Source organism: Colius striatus, chromosome 1 (assembly GCF_028858725.1).
Source record: "Colius striatus isolate bColStr4 chromosome 1, bColStr4.1.hap1, whole genome shotgun sequence".
NCBI lineage: Eukaryota > Metazoa > Chordata > Aves > Coliiformes > Coliidae > Colius > Colius striatus.
In genome coordinates, this window is record NC_084759.1 from 106,061,421 (window position 1) to 106,082,469 (window position 21,049).

The 21,049-nt window shown below is 35.3% G+C and overlaps 1 protein-coding gene across 1 annotated transcript in view; it reads right to left on the reverse strand.

Moving 5' to 3' along the window:
- The window catches only part of GBE1 (1,4-alpha-glucan branching enzyme 1), a 163,643-nt gene that overhangs the window by 93,109 nt on the left and 49,485 nt on the right, over positions 1-21,049 (reverse strand). The window contains exons 4-5 of the mRNA XM_062002662.1: positions 4,198-4,323; positions 2,235-2,370 (exon numbers count right to left, since the gene is read on the reverse strand). Of these exons, the coding sequence (XP_061858646.1) occupies positions 2,235-2,370; positions 4,198-4,323 (262 nt within the window). The remainder of the gene's footprint in view (positions 1-2,234; positions 2,371-4,197; positions 4,324-21,049) is intronic.

Here is a 21,049-nt window from a genome sequence, read left to right on the forward strand (position 1 = left end):
TGGAGAGAGTCCAGCGCAGGGCCACCAAGATAATCAGGGAACTGGAACATCTTACTTATGAGGAAAGTCAAAGTGGGGCTGTTTAGTCTAGAAAGGAGAAGTCTGAGGAGGAATCTTATTAATATTTATAAATATCTATATGGTGGGTGCCAGGAGGTTAGTATCTACCAACCGGACAAGAGGTAATGGGACAAAGCTGGAACACAAAAAGTTCCAGATAAGAAAAAACTATTTTACTGTGAGAGTGATGGAGCCCTGGCACAGGCTGCCCAGGGAGGATGGGGAGTTTCCTTCCTTGGAAGTCTTCAAGATCCACCTGGACTTGTTCCTATGTGACCTGATCTAGGTTGACCTGCTTCTGCAGAGGGGTTGGACTAGATCTCTAAAGGTCCCTTCCAACCCCTACTATTCTATGACTGTATAATAATCTTAAATTAATTTCAGAGTAGTAATTACCTCAAGTCTGCACATCCTGAACTTCTGCTTCACTTGTGACATTTGCAATCAGGGGCACAGTGGTAGTCATATAATACACTACACGTATTATACCTTATGCCCTAGGAAATCTTTTTTTACCACTTCAAACCCACTTTTTTCCCCAACTTTATTGATTCTTTCAAAAAAATCCCAAACGAGTTACTAAATTTTGTTCCGAATTTACCAAAGAACCAAGACAGAACGTATAGTAGGGTCAGTGAAGTATATCATGCCATTTATCATCTAAAATAGTTCACTGAAATATTAAGAGACAGATATCTAAAGGGAAAACATACTAATCATGAAGTCACGGTATATGTCACAGATTAACTAAAGCTACCTTTAATACCAGTGAGTAAGTGTCCCAAATAGCTAGCAAGTGAGGACTATTAGCAATATGAACTTGAGGTTATCTTATAGCCTAATCAAAATCGTCACTTCTTTATTCTTTATTTTCAACAAGATATTGTTTTCTTTATCATTCTTGGTTTTGCTTAAGTTTCATAGTTATAAAAGAGCTATTATTGTTAGAAGATAGTTGGCATGAGCTCAGTAATTTTCCAGATTCATTGCTGTTTTATAATTCAGGCTCATTGCATTTATTCTTATTTACAGCAAATTAATCTAATTCAATTTGGTTGCTAATTTGCTATTTGTCATGCATATATTTCTACAAACTACTAATATCTTAGCATTCTTAAACATCGATGTCTTTAAGCTTGTCCTGACAAGATTAGGACAAAACTAAATCCAATAGCTCTTAAACATTTTTTTAAAAAATTTTTAATTGTGTAAATAAAAACAAATGTTATAATTTCTATGTACTCTGCCTAAATTTTATATTGCTTTTATTTTATAATGTATCAGCCAAAGAAAAACCTGGAGATAAAGCAGAATGCTTTCATAATTCTGGTAAACACACTAACCTCACAGAATGAAGGTTAAGGACTCCCAAATATGTAACCACTCTTGCCTCACCTGCAAGCTTAACTTCATTGGAAGGCAAAAGCCACATCCTTTAAAACAATAACTAAACAAGTAAAGCTACAAGAAAAAAATTGTATCTAGTTCAAGCACAATGATACATAAAATCCACACAAGCACTGTCACCATCCACAGAGGTCTCAGCTATAGATGTCATGATTACTTGACAGTTCAGTACAGTAAAACGTATTTCAAAGGGCAATAAAAGCTAGCAACTTCTAATATTGTCCATTAGAGAAATAGTACAAATGTTACAGAAAAAATAGTCATCAATTAGAAATTGAGGTGAAGTTTTGCTATGCTACCCAAGATAATCATGCCAGGTACCCCTTCCAAAATACTAGAAGTGCTTTTCTAAAAGGATTTTTCACATTTAAAGTTTTCATGTTCAGATGTTCATTGCAACTGTTGAGGGATAAAAAAATGGCATGATTATTCTGACAGATAGAAAGGACAATCCTTTCTATCCAGATATTTCTTTACCTTTCCTTAGAATCAAGATCTGCATTAGTAGGACAAATTAAGAACATAGTATTTTCTAAAGACTATCCAAAAGCAAACTGCCCTGCAATTTTTATCTAGGCTTCTGTAATTACATTTTACATAAAAATCTGTGAAATGGATTTTGATTCACATATCCAATTTGTTTGTTTGTTTTGCAAAGATTTCACTTGTTTATGTTTTTTGGTATAGACACTTGATAATTATTTTTCCTAATAAGAGCACAGGCACATGAAAATTTTATTTCTGCAAATATGTCTGTTATTACTTACCAAGATCCTTTATTCTAGGTAGTACATTGTATGTGAAGTTTTTATAAGAAGCTACTTTCCCTTCTGGGGAAGCAATTCCCACGTGAGATTCATAGATTCTTAGGCTTTTTAATCTCTTGGGAGAAGGATGCTTATGCTATAAGGAAAAAGAAAGCCCAGTTGTTAGGATACAACAGTCTGAAAATATTATCATAATCACATAATTTGTCTAAGATGAAAAACAATTTAAGGTTTGTTTTGGTTTTCCTCAAAGAATATAAACTGAAGTAATTAAGCATTCTAAAGTGTTAAAGCAATTGTCTATTTCAGATTCACATTCTTTATGAACAAGAAACTGGACATCCATGATTCAACACTTTTCTTATACCCTTTTTAAATTACAGTGAAGTTTACAAACTTGCAGCGGTTATTATACTATAAAGTTCTTCTTAACTATTATGAAGTTTGTTTGAAAATAAAAGACATCAACAAAAAGATAAGCTATTCAATACTTTTTTTTGCATGTATTTGAAGTTACCCTGCCTTCTCCAAACTAAAATTTATAAATACTGTAGTCCTAAAGGACACAGTTCCACGGCATAAAATCACCTATATTCCAAACAGGATTTAAAAAAAAAAAAAAAAAAAAAAAGGCAAGTACACAGTATTTGTAGATGGGTGAAATATTTAGAGAATACAGACACAACTAAAGTTCACTGCAAAAATCTCCTCGAAGTCTGAAGGAACTTCGGAAAACTATCAATTAAAATCTATTCTTCCAGCGAAGTTTCTCTTTTTCTCTTACAAGATTTTATATACTAATTTTTCATTTAATATTCAAGTGAAATTTTGTTACGTTAGAACAAAACAAGTAAATACACACATGTAAACACAAAGAGAGAGTGTGAAGAACAAGCAGCTCTGGTTGAGGCTTATTCTCTGTATTTTACTTCCACTGGCCACCTCATTCATAAACAGACTCAATTTTTTCTTTCCTGACTTAACTCAGCAAGGTTTTGTCTTCACTCTAAATGTTTTCAACTCCTTTTCACTCTAGGTCATACAGATCACTGCATTTTCAATTATCTTCCCATTCATGTTCTTACAGAGGATCTAGATGTCATAGATACTCTAGGTCACTAAATTCATACAAATTATATACCCCAGAAAGTTACTGTAGATTATATAAAGTTACTGTACATTACATAATGATTTATTGAAAAGATATTTTCCACATGAGTTACCTTTTCATTGTCAAGCAGATGCTTCATAACTGGAGGTGGGTGCTAAAGTTTAATGCAAATCAGAGGCTGCATGCAGCACTTCTAATACCAAATACTGTACACCATTTCTTAGTGAGAACTCCACCAAGTGTAATAATATGAAATACTGTCACTCAGTCTGAAGTGTCTGTTCTCCCAGGATATTCTTCATATATCATGTAAAGAGTTTGTCTCCTTATATAAGTAAAGGAGAAATAAGAGGGCTTTGAAATCAATAAATGGATTTTCCTGATATGAAGAAACTAAGATTTGACAGGAGCAGGAGTACCTTACTTTTGAAAGCTTTTTCTGACTTCACTTGGCATTAACTTATTATTGGAGTACTTAAGCTTGTGTTTGCACCTAACTCTTAAACCCAGTTCTGATTATTTCCTGTTCTCCTCTGTACCAGGAAGGGCTACTCCAGGAGCAGCTATCAAGCTTGCCTAGCATATGGGAAGCCAGGTTTCAAATACTACTTTAATAAGTAATGATTTTTTTAATACACTCTATGGGAGACCAAAAATGTAGCTCAAAAACATTCGTCATGCAAGTCACTTATTTCTGTCAAAGCCACAACTAAAAACTCTTTACTTCTCAGGTAGCTACTTAAACTCATTCACTCTTTTAGTGGAAAACTCTTCTTTTTCTTCTTGGAACGATTACAGAGATGACATGACACACTGTTTTATACACCTTTTGAAAATAATTTTGAGCCTTACTATATATGACTGTGGTGGATTCCAGTGTACCCAGTCGTAATTCACTTTATCTTCATCACGAATTACATATCTTGCCCAAGGTGAAATACGATACAGGAGTTCACCATTTTGAGCACGAATCACCACCTATAAAATAAACACAACAAATACATGCAGTCACACATAACTCATGTAACAACTTCTTGTAAAAGCTATAGTAGAGAATGAAACAGTACACTAAACAAAAACTTAAAGAATACACAAATACACAATGCTAGTCAAGACAATTAGGAATGACTCTATTCAGAGATGGTTTGCAAAGGGACAGCAAACCAGACACATCAAACCCAGGAGTGATGTTCATGAGCAGAAGCTAAAAGGCGAGCATATATATATATATATATATATGTAAGCTTCATATAAGTAATAGAAGAGTCTTCCAAAATGGATTAATTAGGTTACCTACTTTCCTCTGTCATTGCTATTTCCCTGACATGTTCTTATAAATTTAAATAGACATGCAGTATAGTGCCAATCAAGATGAGAACTGTGATTTGTTTACCTGGCAAACAATCTAGAAAGCCTATTTTAATATCTTCATTCCCTCCTCTTCTCTATGCTCTGTGAGTCCTGACCAATATCATGTAGACTAAAACTTCAGATCAACCACAAGCACAGAATAGCTTTCCAGTCAAGAAGCGGGAAAAGATTTAAAATTTAATTTGTTGAGTTTCTTGTGCTCCCTTTCAGTTTCTCTAGATGCTATCGTCATCATTCTAATGAAGATACTCCAGACTGACAGCATTGACAAATTGAAAGTTACTCTTAAAATAATAAAAATTATCTCCTCTTTCTGATAGTAGAGTTCTAATGGTGTTGTAGCTTCTTGTATTAATTTTTCCTAATTTACCTATCACAGAAATAAGATAATTACTGCATATAATAACCATACCTAGCTAGTCATGTTAGCATTCTTTTTTTCTCTCTAATATTCTAGTGTAATTAACACTGTACAGGTTTATGAGTGGTGGGAACATTTTATATTAAGAAATAGGAAGTAATGAATCTAAATTCAGAACATTATTTAATTAGATGTAGTGCTGGTTTGATCTAAAGAGGATACTGGAAGTGGAAAAAGAAAAAAAAATATTTATTACGAAGTACTAAAACCAGTCATGCATACTCCTTAATTTAATCCATTAAGCAAAGAAAAACACATTAGAAAAACAGACATTAGAAGCACATTTGAATAAGCAACCAGTTACTCCACTTTTAACCCACACTTCTACAGTCAGTCTGCACATGTTAATTAACTGTATCTCTGCATTCCTGTCTTTCTGATATCACATAAGAACTTTTGTTGTTCAGTAGTCACTCAACTCAAATTGACCACATTTTCCCCTCATTTCCATGGCATTAGTGCATTTTATTTGCCATTTTTTTTATGAAGTCACTTTGCTTAAGTACTAGTTTTTCTTTTATTCAAAGCATCTATGAAGTCAAGTTTAGCAGTTACCAGCTTTCACAGACAGAAATCTAATAGCTACAACAAACTTCTGAGAGTAGATACATATTTATATACGTCATGTATTATGATAGTAACAATGTAGAGCTATAAACAGGTGGTGTTAGTCTATCACTTTCTGTCAGGGTTCGGTTTACACACTTCGTCTTAACAAACTTACGAGTCAGCACTTATTTAAACTTCACAATCTAAATCTTTTGTTTTCATTTTTTGTTTTAGAACTTAATTTTCAAGTCTATTATGCAAAGATATAAGAAATATCCTGTGTTCAAAAGGATACATGGACCCAACAAGAAAAGTCACACTACAACTGTCAGAAAATCACTTAAGAAGTGGGAGGGGCATTTGAACATTCAGAAAATGTGTTTATCACCTCTTTATGGTGTAGGTCATCTTAACGAGGTTTTTTCCTAACATATACATTCATAGTTGTATCTGGATGAACCTCACCACAACAGTACAAATCTCAGTTTTGCTCATGTTGCTGTCATTTTTGACCATACTGAGCTCTGTACAAAAAAAACAGTCAAGAAGAACATAGATAACCCAGAAAAGGAACCATTACAACACTAAAACTGGTAAAACTAAATATTTTTCTCCTCTGGTTTACAAAAGCATAACTAAAGTAGTTTCCTTACACCTCTATCAAGTAATCCCTAATAACTTCAATTCTCATTCCCCATGCTTGTTTAACCCTTTTCCTAATTTTATGTTAATCTTATTTACTCCATCTTTCACAGAATCACAGAATCTTAAGGGTTGGAAGGGACTTTGGTAATTAAGGACTAGATGATCTTTCAAAGTCCATTCAATAAATTTCTTATTCCTCTCTGGTACTGTAGAAAGTTGATAAATTACAAGTAGGAAGACTTCACATAATATTTTCCAAAGTTGAGACAGAGTCCCCATACCATGATTCTTAGCTGATGAATAAGCAAAATAAAACTGCAAAAAGTTGAATGGTACTCAAAATTAAAGAGTAATTCAACTGAAGACTGACAAAAATAACTAACAGTTTTCATTCCCGTATTTCCTTTGGCATTTCTTGAAACAATTAATTACAAATGAAATATTATAATGAAATGAGTAATTATAAACCACATGAAAAATGGAAAGACAAATAAACAACTCTTATTCCACTCAACCCAAACTATTACCTTTGGTTCATTCTCTGCAGTGTTCAGGTTTAAAACAGTTGCCATGTATACTCTCTACCTCCTGCTACAAGTTACATATGCATAAAGACACTTTATATAGTCATTTCACAGTCCTTTCGACAAAGTACCTAAGAATCTATTTCTCAACACTGTACTATTACTCTAAATTTGATTTTTTTCCACTCATTTCAAAGTGATTCTTAAAAGTTGTGTAGCCTAAGCTAGCTACAACTTAGCTCAACATTATATAGTTGGGTTTACATTTTTTAACTAACAATTCTCTCTAAAGAATTGGCCTTGGGATTTACTCATTTCATTTTTAATGAGATACACCCCTGTTCCTTCCCAAGTTATATGAGGAAGCATATAACTACTACAGCCCCCACTAAATAAAGCTTTAAAAATGCAATTATTATAGCATGAAATGCAGTCGTCAAATGGACAAACTTCACAAACCAAGTAAACTAGCAAAAGTTTAGCCTTTAATCACAACTGGTCTCTTTGTTTCACACTTACTTGGGATTTAAATAAAAATCTAGTTACAAATATCCACTGTATTTCTGATTTCATTATCAATTTTAGTTGTTTTTTTGGGGTTTTTTTTCCCCACTTTCACTGGCTTCTAAGAGCATACAACTAAGATTATATCTCATTCGATTTTAAGAACACAGAGAATACAGATAAGGTTTCTAGAAAAACCATAGTTGAACCCAGTTGTCAAATGTAACCATCAATCAGATACAGTATGTCAAAGTTCTACAGTACGGATTTAATACGCAAAATGCAACAAGCATCTCTTCTTCATTAATATATTTTCATATTACAATTATCTACCTATATTATGGCTTACCCACAGCATTCTTCAGCTTAGTGATTTAAGTCACCTTTTTAGATGTTTAATGTGAAATTCTCAGAGAGATGTAGCCCCTGTCACTACAGAAAACACTTCAACAAGAAGACAAGTATAGTGGGAAAAAAGAAATCCAAGTTTCCTAGGCAAAATAATACATTGTCAACAGTTTAAATACATACTAAGATAGTCAATACTAACTTAAGAATAAAGAATCAAGAGTTCTATTTACACTGTATAAATTTAGAAGGACAGAAAAAGAAAATAAAAGGCAAAAAACAATGAAGAGAACTTGGTGCCATCTACATTAAACAAGTCTGAAACATAAAATAAATTAATATTTTACTATCAAATTGCATTAATACATACGTAACTTTTTTTTTCAGGGGGAGTGGGAAGGGAGAGTGTATCTTACAACAGCTAACTTGTTTACATTTCTGTACTAAAAAATATTTTCTCCCTACTTTCCAAGTTGGTTTATCTAGTAGAAATTTCTAATACAAGATTGTGGAAAATTTAAAGTTAGTCATGCATTATTTGCCCACATTAACACTAGATGTAGCTCCCTTGAATAGTTTTGGGTTTTCTTTCCTCCTCCACAGGTAAATACATTCACACAATAATATCTAAGAAAACAAAATCCTTGATGACTTTGGAATGTTACATGATTTTGGCTTCCAAGTGTAGCAGTAGAAATACATACAAATAAGTGTTCTCACAAATAAGCAAGTGTCAGAAAGACAAAATGAACAAAGTCTATTATTTCTACATTAAACGCTACACAGACATAAAATTCCTATAAGCAGAATGTAGAACAACAAAAAGTGAAGAGCTCAACCTAAGCTGCTCATCTTGTATATATAAAGGTTAAAAATGTGTTTTGTTTGTATTTTCCATTATAGAGGTGTAGAGTGTATTCTCAATACTTCTGTCTGCAATATTCAGCATACCTGAAGTTTCGAATCTGAAACTGGTGTAATTACTGCAGTGGATTTCATATATGAGCACACCCAAGGGAGTGAAAACACATTCTGGTAACCCAAGCTTTAAGGCATCAATGTTGCTGAAGTGATTCATTTTAAGGAAACAACTTTCAGATCTGAATGCAAGTCCCTAGAAAAATTGAAGTGCAAGGGTGTAATCAGAGCAAATACAACCATCAGTAACTGGCTTTGAAAGGAAGTAAAAACTGGTGTGCAAAGGTGAATTCCAATTTTCAAAATGCTGGACTGCTGGAAGAAAAAGCAGGACCTAAATCTCAGAAGAACATTAGTATCAAAGAGAAAACGTGTTCCATGGCTGTTCCTCTAGAGTAGGGAATTTATGAAATGGAGAGTAAGCTGTAGGATAAAATTAAGTATAGTGTTTACAAGTCTCTTTTGATGATGTTTAGAACTCTCAAAAGCAGTTTATGACTGTTTAGGAGAAACCATCACATTGAGGGCAGTCTAGTGTCATATAGAAATGGTAATATCACATTGAAACAATTCAGAACATGAAATAGGTTTCCATTTAATTTAATGGTGCTTCCAATGCAGTGCAAGTGAGATTCAGAGGCCTTGATTTTGAGAGACTGTGTAGTAACAGGCTACAAAACAGTACATTTAAAACCAGCTTCAGATGGCTATCTCATCTTCCAGTGTATACACATAGGTCTTCAGAACAGTGTAGGAGAATAATTCAAGTGAGTTGCATACAAACTAGATAATTTCTCTGTCCAGGATCTGCTCCTTTACTTTTCAATTCCTTCATCTAAAGCAGACTAATTCCATGGATGAGAATATGAAAATATATTCAATTATGATGTGTTCCCTTAAGTCATCTGCCTCCATTTCTACTGATGATGATATAGGGACAAATACTAGAAAGAGAAGTAAGCCATGCTGTCTTGATAATTACTGATTTTTCAGATATTTACTTTAATTTTAAACTAAAAATAAGAAGTCCACCAGATGCTAAAGAACTGACTGGTATTTTTGTGGTTCAGGAAACTCATTATATAGCAGTTTGTCATTTATAGATGAGTTGGGGAGAAGAATACAAGGAGGTGATAACTAGATAACTGATGAATATATGCAAGCCAATAAACTCTTCTGAAACACTGTATTATTATTTCATTACTTTAATAGCTTGAAAGCACTTGGAATGATTGTTGGTATATGTGGCCTTTAATAACATGATGAAATTAAATTGACCATCAAATCAACAATAGCTAATGTAATGAGGAGTGGACGAGCTTTAACATAACCATGGAAATATCAGTGACTTGTTATTTATAAGAGCAATAAGTTATTACAATATTTTACAATTCATGGTATTTCATTAGTTTCGTGTTTCTTCATTTTCTGAGACAAGATTATTGAAATGTGAAAGTCACAAGAACAAAGGTGGAAAAAATATCTCATCTCAGTAATATCATAGAATCATAGAATAGTAAGGGTTGGAAGGGATCTATAAAGATCACCCAGTCCAACTCCCACACACACTCAAGCAAGTCCACTTAGATCAGGAATACATCCAGAGGAGACTTCAGAGGAGCTTTTGTCCTTGGCCCATACTCACTGGACACTACAGAAAGAAGTGTTACCTCATCCTCTTGACATACATCTTTTAAATACTTTAAAGTATTTAAAATGGCACAGAATCAATTTGGAGGCCTGTGGCCAGTGGAGTTTCACAGGGATTGATTCTAGGGCCAATCTTGTTCAATATCTTCATTAACAACCAGGATGAGGGGACAGAGTGTACCCTCAGCAAGTTCGTTAATGACACCAAACTGGGAGGACTGGCTGATTCCCCAGAAGGCTGTGCTGCCATTCAGCAGGATCTCGACCAGCTTGAGAGTTGGGCAGAGAGGAACCTCATGAAGTTCAACAAGGAAAAGTGCAGAGTCCTGCATCTGGGAAGGAACAACCCCATGCACCAGTACAGGCTGGGGATTGACCTACTGCAGAGCAGCTCTGCAGGGAGAGACCTGGGAGTCCTGATTGATAATAAGCTAAACATGAGCCAGCAATATGCCCTCATGGCCAAGAAGGCCAAAGGCATCCTGGGATGTATCAAGAAGCCTGTGGCCAGCAGGTCAAGGGAGGTTCTTCTCCCTCTCTACTCTGTCCTGGTCTGGCCTCATCTGGAGTCCTGTGTCCAGTTCTGGGCTCCTCAGCTCAAGAGGGACAGGGAAGTGTTGGAGAGAGTCTAGCACAGGGCCACCAAGATGACGGACTGCAACATCTTTCATACAAGGAAAGACTACAGGAACTGGGGCTGTTCAGTCTGCTGAAGAGAAGATTGAGGGGTGATCTTATTAACATTTATAAATATCTAAAGGGTGAGTGTCAGGAGATTGGGGCATCTCTTTTTTTCTATTGTAGCTAGCAACAGGACAAGGGATACTGGGATGAAGCTGGAATACAAAAAGTTCCACTTAAATATACGAAAAAAACTATTTCACCGTGAGAGTGAAGGAGTAGTGGAACAGGCTGCCCAGGGGGGTTGTGGAGTCTGCTTTCTTGGAGGCATTCAAGACCTGCCTGGACATGTTTCTATGCGACCTGATCTAGGTGAACCTGCTTCTGCAAGGGCGTTGGACTAGATGATCTCTAAAAGTCCCTTCCAACCCCTACCGTTCTATGATTCTATGATTAATGAGGTCTCTCAGTCTCCTCTTCTCCAGGCTGAACAGACCCAAGTCCTACAGCCTTTCCTCGTAAGAAATAAACTCCAGTCCCCTGATCATCTTAATGGCCCTGTGCTGGACTCTCTCCAGAAGCTCCCTATCCCTCTTGAGCTGGGGAGCCCAAAACTGGAGACAGGACTCCAGATGAGGCCTCACCAGGGCAGAGTGGAGGGGGAGCAGAACCTCCCTTGACCTGCTGGACCCACACTCTTTCCACTACATGAAATTTATTAGAAATTAAACAAAGTATTTCTCTCCTTCAGTTGCTCTAAGAGTGCATGACGAAGGAAAACAATTGCTTGTACACTAAGATGACTTTTAGTATAACATACAGAAATAAAAATCAATATTTTTAGATTTGCAAAATTAAGTGAAAATTCACTACACATTTAAAAGAAAACAAAAGAATCTGAACCAACTAAACTTAATCTCTCCAAAACTTTATACTTAGATCACATGGCTACTGCAAGACAATCTGGTCTTAGTTATTATTTTATAGATGTGGTTCAATTTCAAGGATAGTTCCTAAATTTAAGTCACTGATATGGTCCTGCTATATTTCTTTTTCCTTAAATTGTTCATCCTTTTCTCAACCCCCTTAAGTTGCTAGAGAAGTAGAGAAGTCAAGTTTTACTATCATCTGAAAATACCTTTCCCTGTACATCTTGGCTGTGCACTACGGCCTTTTGCCAGTGGACGATGTAAACAGAGTCCATTTAGAGAATTTAAAAAAAAAAAAAAAACAACAATAAAAAAATCACATAATCAACTCCTGCCTGCTCTCATACACAGAAAGAGAAACATAGGACAATTATTTCCACTTTCTTTCTTCAGGTCATAGTAGTTTGCAAGAGAAGCACCAGACAGTAAGACACTACAGGTGTCAGGTTTGCCTGTTTGTATGTTTTTAATACATGAGACCACAGCAGAACCATAAGTTAGTGCAACCTGCTGCAGAACACAGAACTGGAATTCAGAGTTCCTTGCCTCACACAGTCTGATCTAAAGATAATTTCAATAAAAATTCAAAATCCTGACAAAAAAAAACAGGGTAGAATAGAACAGCACTGTTAACACCTTTATTCTTGAAGTAGCTCACTCAGCCCAATAGATTTTAAGAGATCAGATAAAACACTTCCCCTTAACAGTCTCAGACATAATAGGTAAGGAATGAAGAAACAAACACAGCTTCTTCACTAGTGTCTTGTTATTCTTGCTAATACACAACCCTACCTAACAAAGATCAGGAAATGCATAAACGAGGAAAAGGAATCAGAAGTTTTTCAATACTTCAGATTCCTCTAGCCAGGAGGACCTTCCTAAATGGACCCTCTACTCAAATCAGTGAGGAGGAGGCATGGAAGAGAAGATCTTTCAAGAACTCACCTTTCACTTAAAAATTACACCATACTCTTTATTTTTACTGCTCCAAATAACCAAGAAATCAAGTATCTGCCAACGTGCTAACAAGCATACTGAGGATAAACCTTGAAAAGAAGTTTCAGAAAGAACAGTGTGTTGCTTCTGTCAGGCTGTTCTCCTTCCTAAATTGGAAATCTGTTACACTGGAAAAAAAACAGTAATAGAACTCTCTAGTCTCAGAGTCTCTTTTGCCATTTTTTTGCCTCAAATTTGAAATTACTGTCAAAATTAATTCAGTCAAGACAGAGCTGTATGGTTGGTTGGCTGGTTTTCTTACAAAAATTTTCTGTCAAAAAATGTGATGAAAGAACATATATTTAAATAAAATCTTGAAAACAAAACTCCGTTAGCTATCAAACACATGGCAATACCTCTCAGTTGGTTTATATATGTAACAAGGAGGAAGCTGCAGGTTTATTTGCTGTGCAATATTGCTTTTCTGTAAACCTGTCATGACATCAGCTGTTAGCCTCTAAACTCTTTAGGAATATTAAATGGGTTTTTTTCACAATTCCTCTTTTTTTTTTTTCCTTTCCTTTCCCAGGTAATAAAAATAAATTAGTAAGAAAAACAAGATACACAAGAAGCAAAAGCTTATCTTCATAGAGAAGTCATGAAGTTATGCTTTGATTTTCCAAAAGAGGGAGATACAGTTCCATTTGTGAATTAAATATTTCAACTGAAGAACATACTTAACTAGATTACTAGATCAGATTAACAAGGAAGGCATTTGCTCTTTTTTCCATTTCCATGCTTGAAAAAAGTATGAGAAATTAGTAAATACTAATAAAATTTATGGAAAATACTGTATTAGCTATTAAAAAAAAATCAAAATACATAGACAGTAGGCTAGTATTAGGAATGCAGATAGAGATAAAAATACCCTGGGAAAGTCCAACTATTACAAGCCAGGAAACCATAGTAAGTAAAAAATGAAAGCAATATCACATGGAAACATTCCAAATTTATTTTGGTAGGCGGAAGTGTAGAGACAAGACTTAATCATCATGAACTATCCGAAAAGTACATGGATTTCTACAGGAAGAAACGACACACTTTGTAACTATCAGCTACACAAAGGTGGCCTTATTTGTTATCAAGGGACAAGAAGTTTGTTTTAAAAAAAAAATCAAATTTATCCATGCAGCAGGACAGCATTCAAACTTTTAAAAATCTTGATTCTAGACTGGATGAAAACACTTTTAAAAATCAATATATCAAAAAAACCCCTAGAATTTCTAAAACACAGTTCAATAAATACTTTCTCCGCTGCGACCCAACCAGAATCAGGTTACTATAACAACAGTGACATAACTCAAAGACTATAAAAATTTGTATGCACAATCTAAAAACATTCATATTTGTATCATGTAACTGAGAGGCTTAGGTTATGAAAGCAGAGTTTGAAAAGCAACCATAATAATAAAGCACATTACATCCAATAAGTATAACTTATTAAAGTTATTTTAAGACATGTCAAGTAGAAAAGAAGCTGCTGAAGTATGTAATAGGGACACCCAAGCATTAAGTATTACTTATCCTCAACTATAAAGCATTTGTATAAAGGACAACTGCTGCATAATGCAATTTGCAGGTGGGTGAACATGGCATAGCATGCTTACTTTTTTGATGCTCCCATTCACAGCTGTTTCAATATGACATTTCGGGGACGAGGTAGCTCAGACTCAAAACCTCTGCTTCCTGTCACATACTCCCAGTGTCTTAGAACTGGAGTAGCCTAAAGGCCCAAACCATCCTTTCACTATCTTCTGGCTCCTGTTGGTTTTGTCTCCCTGTCCAACAACTCGAGAGTCTTTAACATCTCAGGTGACTCTTGTGGATAATAAAAAGAGTGCAGAGAATTGTGATGTGTTCCCTCAATTCTCAGGTCACCTGTCATGGCTGAGCTTTCCAACCATCTCCCACACATTGCTAGGTGCTTTAACTGCTTTTTTCTATTTTCAAGTAGCATACCTTGATTACTTTATATAGGCTTGTGTGGCAAGGTTTCTATAGCAAGGGAAGCTACGGGGGTGGTTTCTGTGAGAAGCTGCTAGAGGCTTCTCCCACGTCTGACAGAGCCAACGCGGGATGGCTCAAAGATGGATCCACTACTGGCCAAGGCTGAACCAATTAGTGATGGTGGTCACACTTCTGATTAACAGAGTTGAGAGGCAGAAGAAAGTTATTGCACAGGGGTAAACTGCAGCAGAAGACTGGAGTGAGACCAATGACTCTGCAGACACCAAGATTAGTGAAAGAGGGAGAAGAGGTGCTCCAGGCATCAGAGCAGAGATTCTCCTGCAACCTGTGGTACAGCCCATGGTGAGACAAGCCTTGCCCCTGCAGCCATTGAGGCCAGTGGAACAAAGTAGCCCTCAGAGGACCCTACACTAGAGCAAGGGACTACTCAAAGAAGGCTGTGGGAAGCCCACCCCTGTGGACAGAGAAGCCCAGGCTGGAGCAGGTTTGGTGTCAGGAATTGTGAACCTGTGGAGGACTTACACTGAAGTAGACTGTTCCTGAAGGACTCCAAGTCATTGAAGAGACACACTGGCACAGTTCATGAAAAACTGCTGCTCATGGGAAGAATCCATTTTGGAGAAGTTTGTGGAAGACTCCCTCATGGTAATGACCACATGCTGGAGCAGGGGAAGTGTGAGGAGTCTTTGCCCCCTCAGGAAAGAGCAGAGGCAATCTGTGATGAACTGACCATAACCCATATGGGGATTGGGGGAGGGGGGGGGAAGATCTGAGAAGAAGGGAAGAGTGAGGAGAGTTTATTTCTCATTACCATTTTCTATTTTGACTGGTAAAAAAAAAAAAAACAAAAACAAAAAAAATCAAACCATATCTCCTCAAGTTGAGTCTGTTTTGACCATTTACATTAATTGCTGACGCATCTCCCTGCCCTTATCTCAACACACAAACTTTTTGTTATATTTGCTGTCACTTGTCCAGTCTAGGAAGCAGAGTAATAATCTGGCTTTAGTGGGGCACCTGGCACCCAGCCAGTGTTAAACCACCACACTCACAATGCATCAGAAAAGTGGTCCTCAAACAGCTTCAGTGTTGGCAGTGTTGCCAGTACAGAGCATCCAAGGTGTGGAGTAAGCTCATTAGAACACCAAAGTTTCTTTTCCTCTTTTTCTTTGACCTATAATCTTCTCTTAACATTATAGACAAATACAGCTGGAATGTTACGAAATATGCATCAATGTCACAATGAAGAGTGTCAGAAACTTTACTTAATTAATGGCCCTATTTTCATAACAGCTCCCCTAAAAACCTCAGTCACATTGATATACATTTAATACAGACTCTCAGACTTCAAATTCCATTACAAGATCCCTTCTTTAGAATACTTCCCTTTTCCTTCAAAAAAAAAACCCAACATTTTGCTTTAACCACAGCTAACATGAATTGAAAAAAATAGTCTTCTGTATGGATAAACTACAATAAAATTATTTTTTAATAGCAAAACGTCCTACTAAATGCAATGTGCAATCATCAAGTCACAGGAGAACTAAAATCTGCCAAAATAACTGAGCAAGAATACTCTGAAGTGCTGAGCTCAGTCTGCCAAAAAGACTCCAAAGTGCAACAGTCCATTACATTATAATGCTTCATTGCTGCTACGACCTCTCCTATGACTCCATGAGTAGTTGCACATTGTTTACTAAATTCAAACAGGCAAAGTCAAGAGACCCTTCACATCCCAATGAGATAACTCTTCCTAATAATAAACCTCATCTGGAACCCAGAGAAGTCTACAATAACTTGCTGAAGGTCATAGCTCACAAACAATAAAACATGAAGGGTATTGACACATTTAATTAATGCTTTACTTCCTATTCAGCACCACTCATGTCCAGAAATATATATACACTATGACTTCAGTCCTGTTCCCTAAAGTTCAAAATGCCAGAAATACCATTCTGCTCCTTTTTGCACATTGGTTATATACCATGATGCTGCAGAACACTTGCTTTAATCGCTGTTCAACTTTGCAGACTTGGTGATTTTTATTTATTTTCCATCTTACACACCATGCAATAACAACGAATTTAAGTGTGTGGAACTTAAGACCATGAGCATGGATATTCCCCACCCCCCCTCACCCAGCTGAGGTGAAAACAAGAAATACTTTAAGTGTTTGTAAATATAAGGAAACCCTGAATCCTTCTTCAGGTTTCCCACTGAAATTAAGTTTCAAACACTGCCAGGGGTATCTAGAGTTCCCACTGTAAAAGCTGTCTGACTACATACAGTCTATTTTACAATGAGAACAATCACTCCTTGGAATAATCTTCCCAGAAAATTTGGCTGGACAGAGTGCTGTGCCATCTCATCTTGACTGGTCTTTTACCAAGAAAGGTTAGATCAAATGATCCTTGAGGTCCCTTCCAATCTGACATTCGATGATTCTATTTACATTTTGTGTTACAGACAAGCTACTGCATCTTTAAAACTTCTATACCTAGCATTCTAATCACCAGCCAGTTATTCCATTAATAGTTTCCTAGGTTTTCACAATCTCATTAAAAATGGCTTGATGTTTTGACTGCAGACTTCTTGAAGTGCATGAGACCTGAACTCTAAGTCAGTCTACTACTGTGCTGCTGGACTTCCTGATCAGTAGGGTCAGCTGCAACGCATCTAATTCATCAGTGACAGTAATTATACTTGATGAATTTTACTAACAGTGGTTCCCTGACACTGATTAACCTACCTGCTCACCATATTTGATTCCTTCAAGGTTTACAAGTTCAACACAGAGCAGAGAGACCTACTAGGAAATTCAAGATACAGTGGTAAAAACTGTGAGGATTAAGATGTAAAGAATATTACTAAAATTGACTTTCCTCTCCCCAGCACCACATGGATACAAATGCACTTTAGGTACCTTTAACCGTGATGAATACATTAGTGTTCTGACTCGAAGTAGTTCCTCCTTTGCACACAAACACTTTAATACCAAAAGAGGTTATACATTTGGACTGGAAAACTACTGAAAATCAACAGCAATGAATTTCTAAAACACTTTTTACAGATTGACAACAAATTCTGACTGTTCATTCCAGTCCCACTTCAACTTTGAACTTGGCATCTGTAACTACTGCTTAGCAATCACTGAAACCACTCAAACATGACAGACTGGCATATCAATAGAACTAATGTTGTGTTAACAAGAATACAAAACATCAAATCTGATCACCTCATTATAATACAAGATATTCCCTCAGAAAAGTACGACATTTATCATTTAAACACATGTATACACATATATGTAGATACATATGTGTGAAGAAGGAAAGTATAAAGATTTAACAAGTGATTGAAAGTAGAGTTTGAAAAAAGTTTCTACCATTTTCTGAGATGACCTTTTAAAGGAAAAATGTATGTTATTTGTTCACAGAGGTGTATATGATTAGTTCTGTCAGCATACACAAAGAAATTATGTAAGCTGTTATGGTACTCAAAAATAATTTTAACTGCATTTTAACAGATCAACTATAAATCAGTTCCCTTTTTATGACTTTTATCTATCTACACAAATACACAAAATTATCCTAGAAAACTACCCATCTGTAGTTCATTCATATGGCTTCAAAAATATAAGAAACCAATAAATTTTAGTCATTACTATTTTACAGACAACTTCCTAATCCTTATCTTGCTCTTGTTAGAAGTTCCATTATGGAGGCATGTCAGTCATCCTGACTCTTACCTTCCTAAGTTAAGAAAAATAAACCAGAATCATTTACATTGAGCTACATTTCAAGATGGTACAAATGGTATTTATTTGCACACAGTGTTTTAACTTCATACACCTATCCAGCATATTATCAGATAAAGTGTCAGATAAAATGTATTATATAAAATTCTAGTTCTATCATATCATTTCAGAAAAAAAAAATTACAGATCTATTGTTATTGTAAGCAAGTTTAACAATTACTACTATTTTAGTATATCCACACATATTATCCAATATATCTGTCTCCTCCTAATCAATGTCCTAGGACAGCAGACAGCTGAATTATAATTGCCAATATTTTTCAAGTACTAGTATTAGCATCTTTTTATCTTTACTCACATGTAAATATTTTAAAACTTAATTAGATATGACTTTGGAAGTTATTCTCATCTAAGTTTTAATTATTAGCTTCTATTTCCCAATTATTCTATTATTATGTTAGAATGACAAACATGCTAACATTTAAAGAAACTTTGTTTGTCCCAGATCATCTTTCTAAGTATCATCATTAGAATAAATAGAGGTAGAGAGGCTTAATTTATTGAAGTATGAAGTATAGATTTGGTTTGTTTGGGAGTCATTCTAGTTTTGTTTTGTTTTTTTTATTATCTGGGGTCATCTTATCTCACAGAAGTTGAAAAAAAAAAAGCAACCACAACACAATCATGGCAACTATATTGTTCCCTTCACTCAAAGTTCCAAAATGATCCATGGGAGGAAAAAAAAAAAGTTATTTTTTACCAGATAAGGTTATCTTGTAATAATACACAAGGGAATCACTCAATTGTCATAAACATTCATCCCTTCATAGATAAATGTATCAGATATGTCACAAGATCTATAGCAGGCTTTAAAATTACTCACCTTCTCTAATATTTTTATTTCCTTATGAGAAGATTGCCTGAAGAGCCACAGTAGACAGCATACCACTACTGAAAACAAGCAAATGTTTGACCTCTGCTCCTCATTTATTTTCCTACAAAAATATTTTGTGACCTGATCTAAATTAGTGTCATCAGCTACACTCCATCTATTTCTCATGCTGGCTTAGAAATTACTTATTTTAAAAAAATGACCTTGTCACCATTTCAGAACTTGATGTTCGACTGTGTAGAACTGAAGATGAAAACAGTGTAAACAGAAGCTAAAGATAAGGGCCTTCTGAAGGAGACTTTCTTCCCCTAGGAGATAAATCAAATCACTACATAAATGTCTGAGTTGACCATCTTAAAAGATTTAATAACACTACTGGTGAAGAAACTTTTAAGACTGTGATTCTTTACAGAAAGTAAAAAAAAACGGAATTACCTTTATTACTAAAGAAATTTTTTGTTGCCTAGTCTAGTGCACACAAATAACAGCGTCTATGTACTTAAAGGGCAGCTCTGCAATCCGCCTAGTAATTTCCATCTACAAACAATACAATATTCTCAGCTTCCACATGAATAAACAACTGCAAAACTATCATCTGCCACACAAATTCTCTAGTTTAAACAAATACACAATTTTATTATCATAATCTAACAGAACCATGTTGTTTAAAGAAAACTTACAGAAGAGCAGCAGTTTTTTCAACCCATTAGTGGAATGAGAAGATAAAAAGATCAGCTGTAGCATGAGGGTAATGTATGTCTACCACATGGAATATTCCAACCTTGTTCCAGCTCTTGTAACAGATAAGCCATTACAGAACTATCTTAACTGGAGACTTTTTCCACATTAGCTATATCATCTAAATACTTTTGAAAAGTACAAAACTGTCATGTTGGATTCAGTTACGTAGGCATCACAGAACAAAAGCAAAGCATCATAAAAGATTATTAGCAAAGTTACAGATGAGACTGAGAGCAGTTCCAACATCAGTTTTGATTATGTATACTTCTGAAGCAAGGGTTGAAATATTTGCACTTTTTAAAGAACATACACCTTCAAAAGCAAGTTCTCAGATAGAAGAGTCCAGCTTCACATATCTCTTCTTCAATGATGTATTTTGAGTGACAATAGTCTGAATGTTTGTTTAAAACTGACCATGTAGAAGCACCTTTTTTGCTCTGCCAGCACAAGTCTCACAGATTTTCAGAAGACTCCAAGCAACTACAGAACTACAGTAAATCTTAGTAGTACATCAGCACCAAGAATAATCAGTAGTCAAAAATTCTGCATACTGAATAAATTATGCAATCTTTGCTTTATGAAGTTTATATTTAAAAAAAATGGTGAATGGAAAAGAGAAAGTACTGTAACGTGTACTTGAAAAATAGGACATATGACCAGTGATTATGTAGTTAGACAAAAACATCTTCAGTTTTTCTAAATGTGTTTAAGAACATATGCTTTTTGCTATTATGTTAATACTATCAACACTCCTCATCATTCATATCTCTTATCTCTAAACTGAGCATAGAACATTCTACAGTAAGTAGGCTCAATAGTTTTGTAGATACAACAAAAAAAGTTACATTTAGTAACACTCAAAAAGATCCA